The 10541-nt window shown below is 35.6% G+C and overlaps 2 protein-coding genes across 2 annotated transcripts; both read left to right on the forward strand.

The window, feature by feature from the left end:
- The first annotated feature begins 1137 nt into the window (after positions 1 to 1137).
- On the forward strand, positions 1138 to 4576 carry LOC117320900 (monocarboxylate transporter 13-like). Its single transcript, XM_033875385.1, has 4 exons — positions 1138 to 1149; positions 2050 to 2194; positions 2476 to 2619; positions 4341 to 4576. Exons 1-4 carry the CDS (start codon positions 1138 to 1140, stop codon positions 4574 to 4576), a joined length of 537 nt encoding a protein of 178 aa, XP_033731276.1.
- Positions 4577 to 5719: 1143 nt separating this feature from the next.
- On the forward strand, positions 5720 to 10081 carry LOC117320898 (monocarboxylate transporter 10-like). The gene is made up of 2 exons (XM_033875382.1): positions 5720 to 5803; positions 7989 to 10081. Exons 1-2 carry the CDS (start codon positions 5767 to 5769, stop codon positions 8231 to 8233), a joined length of 282 nt encoding a protein of 93 aa, XP_033731273.1. The 5' UTR covers positions 5720 to 5766; the 3' UTR covers positions 8234 to 10081.
- The last annotated feature ends 460 nt before the right edge of the window (positions 10082 to 10541 follow it).

A 10541-nucleotide genomic window follows, 5' to 3' on the forward strand; every position in this document is an offset into this window, starting at 1 on the left:
CTATGTTCTGTGCGGGGTATAAATTGGAACACGGTGTTAATTTCACTTCAGCAGCTAAAGTGATTTCGGTTATGCTTATATAGTTTTGACAAAAAACGATCTTCATTACTTCTAGAATTCTCAAGCGGCATAGTAATCACGGGATATTTTGTTATTTCAATGATAGGTGAGTATCGTTAATATATATGTGGATCTACCGAAAAAACCTATTTATGTAAACATGCATAGAACAGATAGGCAATAATCCAGTAAAACTATATATAGATATTTGGCAAGGCATGTTATGTCGAAAACGATCAGTTATATAGTTTAATGCCAGTAATCATTATGTGATAAAAATATTACAGATGGATACATAGTTATTGTATGTTAACTGTTAAGATGTATAAAGGCAAAGAAACGAGTTTACCAACAAACCTCCATGAAAAACCATTACGTGAGTATTGTTACGTAATGTAAAACAACAAGCGTTCAGAAGCAAATTATTGAGATGCGAGGAGATTCAATAGCGAAATTCAAATTATTCGCAAAAGATTTGCGTTTATTTCATATGTATCATATCACACAATCAAAAATATGCCTAGTTGATACATATTGCCTTTGAATTCAGATATCTATTTATCTTTTAATGGCGTCAGACGCATATGTAGAGCTATAGCTCAGAGCTCCAGCACATGTGCAAAAATAAACAAAGTATGCAAATCGTCAATGACGTCACCCTTGGAACGATTGCAGTAAGCTAGATAATTAGCATAATGATATAAATACGCTACAAAGCGTTATATTTATAATACGTCACAAAAAGCATTTCCTTTTGAAAACCCGTTCCTTTTCAAGAAAATGTAAATTAATTGAATTTTTAATGTCTGTTAGTAACCTTGAAAACAAGTCACCTTATCATGTAATCATAAAAGCCCTTGGATTTTTCCCATTTGTAAGTTTTTTTCCTTATGTGTGAGCCAGCTAAGGTTAGTGTACAATATGACTGAATCACACGCTTTTCGTGTATATTCACATAACTCCCATCAATAAAACAGCGGCCAATATGACACAATTTGCTATTTATACAAGAGCATTATGTCTTAATTGCTCATTATACACGAACTCAAAGTCAATTTAGGATCAACATAAGCGAATATGTTAGAAGAGGTAAGTTCGCGATTCATGTAGACCTCCGAACGTATCCCTGGAAAATGTACTATTTACCCATTATTTGGACGAATTATTCATTTAGTGCAAGCTACATAAAACATGAGAAATCACGTAATATTTGACATGGAAGTAACCGATTTATCTTTATGATGGTTATTTAGTTGGAAACAACATTCTCCGTAGCAACGTTGTTTTGCTTATTTCTGAATGCGTGAAAGTTTAAAGTAATCCGAATTCATTTCTCAAATATTGATGGAGATCGAGGGTTTTGTCCAGTGTGACTCTGGAATGAAATAAATTCCTGTTTAATCTTCCGAACATTTTTATTGTGATTTTTATTATTGTGTTATAACAGGTGAGTATTGTATATACAATTGTATAATCAATCTAGGTTAATAATATGACACACCGGTATCATCACTACTATGGTAAATAGAATAATTCACTCATAACCGTGTCATATTTAACTAATTCAATTAATTTGATACGATTGTAACATTTCACAATTTTTAATTTTATTTTATATACAAGGATTGTTGGAAATGATGTCCAAGGCCAGAATACTTTAAGTTGCTACAAATGTATAAAGCTATTTTAATATTGATATTTCCATGGAGACTTCCGCTCTGTGATTTGATTCTGGTTGTCTTAGACAACTGTTAGTCCGTATGTTCTTGTATGTTTGGTGTTAGAGTTAGGGCGTGAAAGCTTTTAAAAAAGATGTTTTGTGAATATTTCGAGATTGACCCAGCTAACACGAACATCATCTACACACATTGTATCATAGACTGGCCCTCTAGATCTGTCACTAGAATATTAAAATTATTATTTATAAAATCGAGCTTGATGATTTTAGTTTTAGGGAATGAATTATATAACCCATTGATATGTTAATAGATACTGATTGAAACGATGAGAAAACCGGACGGCGGATGGGGATGGATGGTCGCGTTTTCCTCTTTAATACTCGGCGTATTAATTAACGGAATCTGTCTTACTTATGGAATTTTCTTTCCGGTATTCCTCAAGCATTTTGATGAAAGTAAAGGAAAGACGCAACTTTTACATTCCGTACTTGTTGGGACATGTTATGTTTCTGGTGAGCTGGAGTGTTTCACTTTTAAAATCCAAAACAAAAATGTTACATACAGGTTGAAATAATAAGTAGGTACAATTGTATCAAATCAAACATTTTAAAGTGTTAATGAGGCAGTGAATAACAAAACTCTAGAAAAGAAAAAAAAATCAGATATAAAATTTGTCAGCGTGTATTGAAATATAAATGTAATACCTATGTAAAGAATATGTTGAATATATATCTAGGTCCCGTTGTCAGCGTCTTGGTGAACAAGTATGATAGTAGGAAGGTGGTCGCTTTTGGAACCGTGATAACCAGTGGCGGATTTTTCCTTTCCTCGTTTTCACAATCTCTGAATGTGTTGTTGATCTTCTACAGCATTGCGGGAGGTACGTGCATTGGTATCAGTTTAAAAGGGATACGATTGTACAGAAGACAAATTCAACGCATGTGGGTTAATGTTGCATTTATAATTAAAAAGAACAAAAAACGTCATGTTTTAATATAAATTCAATATTTAATGATTTCCCGTTGTGTTCTGTTTGTTTTCTTGATCGGATTTTAATGTTAGGTGTCCAACGTCTTTATCGGGATGTTTTCGTCGTTCCTCGTGTTCTCGCGTGGTCACGTGACCGGCACGAAGGATTACATTAACACTTGGTCGGTAAATATGGCCAGAGCACCCGACCAACGTATTTTGTCGTACAAACAAATATGATACACTTATTCATCGTGCTAAGAAACCGAGAAAAAGTGCTGTACATTCTTCTATTTATTCAAGTATGGTTACATAACGGCGTTATAAACTGGTGTTAATTGAAGAAGTGCCGATTAATTGACTACTTTTTAAGTAATTTTGACGATGTTTGTCATTTTCGTAAGAATGTACAGCACTTTTCGTTGTTCTCATGCAATTGCCTTCACGCTCTTACCTGTTTCATAAGTATTGATTTAGGGTAGTCGGGTGCTCTAGGACGATTCATAGAGCAAGTGTTAATGTTCATTCTCCAATATTGGAACTCTTCAGTGTTTTAAGTATCGAAATCGGCATATAGAAACGAACAAACGTTAATAAACGAATGCAATGGATCGTAATTAATTCAATTAATTATTTACAGATGATTTCCAAAGACATAAGGTATAGTTAGAAGTTTTCGGCTGTACACATGCAAGTTTCTAAATTCGCCACTGTGATGAAACCACCGTCCTCGTCGTTGCCATGACAGCCGATCGAAGCTGCGATCACGAATGCACTGACAAAGTGAAAGTTGAAGTATTTTTCGCAACATGCGGTTTAAACTTAAAATTACAATCACACCTCATATTGATTGGGGTTGTTTAATTATACCTGATCAATTGAATTATCAGAAAACTAACAAAAACACTAAAAAAACACAGAATGAAGCCTTCGTGTCTGGCAGTGCAGACACAACGCGGGATCTGTAAACAATGTGACGTCATTAGAATGTACAAGTTGCAACAATGTACAACAATGTATATTTTACATGAATACACTAATGAGCAACAAAACGGGACGCAACATTAACCCACATGCGAAGGCTTTCATAACGCTATTTGATATCACGCCCTTTATTAGATCGAGACCATTACATCGAAGGATCAAAGGCCAGAGGACGGCTAGTATCTGGCCAAAACTGAACAATGCTATTAAGATCAACCTATCAAGCATTATATCTAGGTGTGTTTTCGTTTCGCTGTGTGTGATGACGTTTTTATGATTGTTATTGTCCTTGAGCTCTGGCCTATGATGAGGCGTCAACAAAATTTCTTATCTGTTCGCGGAAATCAAAACAGCAGAATGTATCGATATTAAACTCCCCTAATCTAAGCTCAAAATTACACAATTGATATGTAAGGAGTGGAAAAGAATAAGATATTTTTGGTAATGCGTAGTTTAAGAAATAAGAAAGGGTAAATCGGCTGAAATTGTTTCTTTAAATTTCAAGAAGGAAGCATTTACAAATTCTTTTTAGAAAAGAATAAAACCTGAAATGTATAGAAGCCCTCCTATTAATACGTATACTTGTAAATGAACGCTGTAGATGACTTTTATTGATTAATTCCTTGTCTATGATATTCATTTTTATAGGTATTGGCATTGGTATAATCTACCTACCTTCGATTGTGATTATTGGCGTTTATTTCGACAAACGACGAGCCTTAGCTACGGGAATAGCTGTTAGTGGAGGCGGGGTCGGCGCCTTTGTCTTTGCACCAATCACGGAGCATCTTTTGGAAACATACGGCTGGCGAGGAACAATGTGGATCATGTCTGCCATAATTCTGAACGGTGTTGTCATCTCCGCTACCTTTAGACCAATATGAACTGACATGAACTGGGGCGTTACAAAAATAAATAATGTGTATGATAAGTGTGAAACCAAAACCGATCTGAATCACCGCGGATGTTATAAACAATTCTGCTTACCAATGAAAGATATGTTTGACTTTTCACTCCTTAAGAGCCCCACCATGTTGTTGTATGGAGCTTCCTGCCTCCTCATCATGTTTGGTATGACATTATACGTTTACATATGATATGATATTGTAGTTCAGTAAAGTCGGCCAGTATCAAAAGTTTCCTTTTTAACTCTATAAATTTGTATGTCGAAGCGTAAATTGTACTGTACTGACATATATTGCAGGATTTTTCATTCCGTCGAATTTCCTTCCTGTTTGGGCTAGTGATGTCAATCTGTCTACTGAGGAGGGAGCATTTCTGATTTCAGCAATGGGCGTATCCAACACGATAGGGCGTGTTTTGATTGGCTACATCATGGACAAACCATGGGCTAACTGTTTGATTATAAACAATACTGCTCTACTGATTGGTGGCCTGGCTACGTGTTTTGTACCATTCTACACCACATTTGAGACTCTTGTCATCTATGCTGTTGTCTTCGGAATAACGATGGGTAAACTTACTATAAATAGATAAATAAATAAATAACTCAATAGTTAAATAGATAAAATAAACAAAACGTAAAAACATAGTACCATCGTTGACTTATATAAACAAATTCACATGTAAAATACTTGTTTTTGACAGCAAAGTAACCTCAAATAGTTATCATTAAGATAATTCATTACAAAATATGGGTATAACTTTTTTTGATGAAATATAGAAATTATGTCGTTTAATTAATCAATGGTGCTTTTGCAAATACGGAGTTAATACATCAATCGATTTCTTATTAACAAATCATTGATTACATTCATCACTATTGCCATATGTTTTCATGTAGAGTTTATATAAATAGAAGAAAGGCCAGGAACAGTATTGCTTGTTTCTCAAACATTCTAATTTTATAAATTTGGCATTGAGTACACATATACAGCAGTCGATTTTGTTTTTGAAAAATAACATCTTTCATGCTTTATACATTTAGATATTGTAATGACGTATCATTTTAATTGTAATTACAGCGGTTTTCATACTGCTCGGAAGTATTTTGATGGCAGAACTGTTGGGGGAACACAAACTCAACAGTTCGTTTGGATTGGTCGGACTCAGCATGGGCCTGTCGACACTTGTGGGGTCACCTTTAGCAGGTACAATACACATGTTGTAGTACGATGTGTCAGGTCCCTAAATGTATGTTATAATCCACATGTTGTAGTACGATGTGTGATGTTCTCTAAATGTATGTTATAATCCACATGTTGTAGTACGATGTGTGATGTTCTCTAAATGTATGTTATAATCCACATGTTGTAGTACGATGTGTGATGATCCCTACATGTATGTTATAATCCACATGTTGTAGTACGATGTGTGATGGTCCCTAAATGTATGTTATAATCCACATGTTGTAGTACGATGTGTGATGGTCCCTAAATGTATGTTATAATCCACATGTTGTAGTACGATGTGTGATGGTCCCTAAATGTATGTTATAATCCACATGTTGTAGTACGATGTGTGATGGTCCCTAAATGTATGTTATAATCCACATGTTGTAGTACGGTGTGTGAGGTCCCTAAATATATGTTATAATCCACATGTTGTAGTACGATGTGTGATGGTCCTTAAATGTATGTTATAATCCACATGTTGTAGTACGATGTGTGATGGTCCCTAAATGTATGTTATAATCCACATGTTGAAGTACGATGTGTGATGGTCCCTAAATGTATGTTATAATCCACATGTTGTAGTACGATGTGTGATGGTCCCAAAATGTATGTTATAATCCACATGTTGTAGTACGATGTGTGATGGTCCTTAAATGTATGTTATAATCCACATGTTGTAGTACGATGTGTGATGGTCCTTAAATGTATGTTATAATCCACATGTTGTAGTACGATGTGTGATGGTCCTTAAATGTATGTTATAATCCACATGTTGTAGTACGATGTGTGATGGTCCCTAATTGATGTTATAATCCACATGTTGTAGTACGATGTGTGATGGTCCCTAAATGTAGGTTATAATCCACATGTTGTAGTACGATGTGTGATGGTCCCTAAATGTAGGTTATAATCCACATGTGGTAGTACGATGTGTGATGGTCCCTAAATGTAGGTTATAATCCACATGTTGTAGTACGGTGTGTGATGGTTCCTAAATGTATGTTATAATCCACATGTTGTAGTACGATGTGTGATGGTCCCTAAATGTATGTTATAATCCACATGTTGTAGTACCATGTGTGATGGTCCCTAATTGTATGTTATATTCCACATGTTGTAGTACGGTGTGTGATGGTCCCTAAATGTATGTTATAATCCACATGTTGTAGTACGATGTTTGATGGTCCCTAAATGTATGTTATAATCCACATGTTGTAGTACGATGTGTGATGGTCACTAAATGTATGTTATAATCCACATGTTGTAGTACGATGTGTGATGGTCCCTAAATGTATGTTATAATCCACATGTTGTAGTACGATGTGTGATGGTCCCTAAATGTATGTTATAATCCATCCACATGTTGTAGTACGATGTGTGATGTTCTATAAATGTATGTTATAATCCACATGTTGTAGTACGATGTGTGATGGTCCCTAAATGTATGTTATAATCCACATGTTGTAGTACGATGTGTGATGGTCCCTAAATGTATGTTATAATCCACATGTTGTAGTACGATGTGTGATGATCCCTAACTGTATGTTATAATCCACATGTTGTAGTACGATGTGTGATGGTCCCTAAATGTATGTTATAATCCACATATTGTAGTACGATGTGTGACGGTCCCTAAATGTATGTTATAATCCACATGTTGTAGTACGATGTGTGATGGTTCCTAAATGTATGTTATAATCCACATGTTGTAGTACGATGTGTGATGGTTCCTAAATGTATGTTATAATCCACATGTTGTAGTACGATGTGTGATGGTCCCTAAATGTATGTTATAATCCACATGTTGTAGTACGGTGTGTGAGGTCCATAAATGTATGTTATAATCCACATGTTGTAGTACGATGTGTAATGGTCCCTAAATGTATGTTATAATCCACATGTTGTAGTACGATGTGTGATGGTTCCTAAATGTATGTTATAATCCACATGTTGTAGTACGATGTGTGATGAGCGTGATGGTTTCAATTCCTAGAAGTGTATTCGCGTGCAGCGAATAGAAACACGACGTTACATTTGCCATTTTTTTCGTATTCATGACGTTTCGTTGACAAATTTATTATTTGTGATGTTTGGAAATGAAGTCTGATACATGACAAGATTTAGAGTGATAATGATAACTTGATTCTGTTTTCTGTTTCAGGAGCGTTGTCGGACAACAGCGGCAACTACAATGTGGCATTCTACTTCGGTGGCATCACTATTGTACTAGGAGGCTTAATTTGTCTGCCACTCAGACGGATTTCAAACTGGGAACAAAGTCGGAGAAATGATTTCAACTTATGGGATACATATAACGGTGATGAGAAAAACAAAAGGCCTGATGTAAAAATAGTGTCTGCCAAAAAGGCATTATCCATATACACAATATCAAGAGATAGGAGCTGAACTCTTTTTTCTTCTTGGTTTTCACCAAACAGTATTTTACTAACTGTCATCATGTCAAAATGGTGCTTAGATGATACTCCAATAACTATTACTCGGAAACTCGGCCGTTTCATCAGAGGAATTCTATCTGTTGTATATTTTGTTGTAAGGAAACGGGGATTTGATTTTCCAATGTAGACTGGGTGAGAAATAAGGCCCTCTTCGCTTAATACCTATATGTTCTCGTGCCCGCACGTGGCCTAGACTAATATACCCGTGTATTATGCTCTCATGCATCATCTATGCACATGTCACGCATCTCACACGGACCACATGCAAGCACCACGCGAAAGTCGCCAAAAGATCGACTCGCCTGCAGAAATATCCTGGTGTGCAGCAAAACCCTTATACGCACAAAGCCCGCAAAGCCTGTTTGGAATGGTGTGACCGGGCCTTCAATAGTTCTCTTACTGCATAGACACACAATGACAGTGTATTTATTTGTGAAATAGATCATCAACAACAAGTTTGCGTCCCAATTTCTCTTCATCACATGAGTACCTGTCACTCTTGGTTGATTTCACTCAATATAAATCCTAATTGTAGCCTGTATGTCGGGTTTTAGTTCATACCAGTCCTGGTGTGAAATATACATATACATGTTTATTTGACGTTCTTTTGAAATCAGATTTTTATTTTTTATTTTTTTTTTCGGCCTCCGTCATTTGCCAGGTACATTTGTATAAACACTTTAAGCTCCTAGTATTACTGACGACTAGATGCAGTTTAATTCATTTTTGGATCTGCAACACTGGATTTGTATGGAAAAGTGCTAAAAATATCATGTGTCTTCAGAACAGATATTAAAAATGATACCTGTACACCCCGTCCTCATTGGTTGAAGGTCAATGCCGCCCATAACAGTATACTATAAATGTCTCGTTTTTAAGCAGTTGGGCTTGTCTTCCTGCCTCACAAAATAGGATGCAAATTCAATAGGATTTCGGAGACAGGCGAGGACCACATCGTCCAGACATTGTTTACCTTTTAAGTGCATTGTGGTATTATGTTATTATGTTAATGATTTATTTTAAAATAATTTCAATTACTTGGCTATTGTGAAGTTTTAGATTGTGATATCTTTATTAAACTGTAACATGTAATTCAAAATCATGAGGTAATGACAAAGTAACCTGTTTTGAGAGTGATATGTCTATTATAGACATTGCTTGCCTTCCACGTAACACTCAGGATCAGTAACACGAAATATTTTAATCAACAATACATACAATTTTAATTAGCAATAATTCATCAATTAATTAACAAAATATCAGAACAGTTAAAGGCCATCGGTCTTTACACAATGTCGTACGTATACAGGAGCGTTAATGATTTGTTTGTGTAATATCTGCAGAGTAAGTTGATAGTTATCTTCCAAACAATTTTTCTGTGTCCAAAGCGTGCTGCCCAATATCAACATGCAAAAGATAATTATCAGGAGAGACAACTTAGTGGTTTAAAAAAATAGTTAAAATGATGTGATTGCTAAAACTAAAAAAGTGTTAATTTTCAGGAATCGTGAGAATCAATAGAGACGATATGTAGTGATAGACAGTCCCAGTCGGTTATAGTTATTGTGTGGAAAGACTTAATGTTGACTTTGTTATATGTTCATTTCACGTTATTTTCCATAAGTGCCATAAGTATGATTCAATATATTCAGTCTCTTTGTGTTGATTTATTTTTTTATTTATTTTTTTTGTAATTAAGTGACGCATTAAAACGACAAGTATACCTGTAGATGTTGTTACAAAATGTTTTCTGCTACATGTGTAGTTTCTAATTGTTAATAAATAATTGTATTGTTAATCTCGACTAGCGGTTTGTTATCATGTGTAAACTTTATCTGCCGTCTGCTACAGCACTGCACTGTCTCTTTGAGGTCTGGTTTACATGTGTCACATTTAATGGCCTAATCGGGGTCAAACACGTGCATCAGGGGTCCAGGTATCAAGTGTGGATAGGCTGAGTTGCCATATACCTCAGTTGGTAGGAACCGAGTCATATTCTCTGTTAATGTCATCGCTATACAATAAAGATAAGGGAGATAACTCGGGTAGATTAGAGTATCAAAAACCAGAAAAAAAGACGGAATAGAAAGTAGTCTCCCCTCATTATGTCACAACTCTGCCCTAGAAATTGATACCTTCCCTCCATGATGTGAATTTCCTGGTGTGTATGCTGTACCTTCCCTCCAGGGTGTGAATCCCCTGGTGTGTATGCTGTACCTTCCTCCCATCATGTGAATCCCCTGGTGTGTATGTGGAAC

This window comes from Pecten maximus, unplaced genomic scaffold (genome assembly GCF_902652985.1).
Source record: "Pecten maximus unplaced genomic scaffold, xPecMax1.1, whole genome shotgun sequence".
In the NCBI taxonomy this organism is placed as follows: Eukaryota; Metazoa; Mollusca; class Bivalvia; order Pectinida; family Pectinidae; genus Pecten; species Pecten maximus.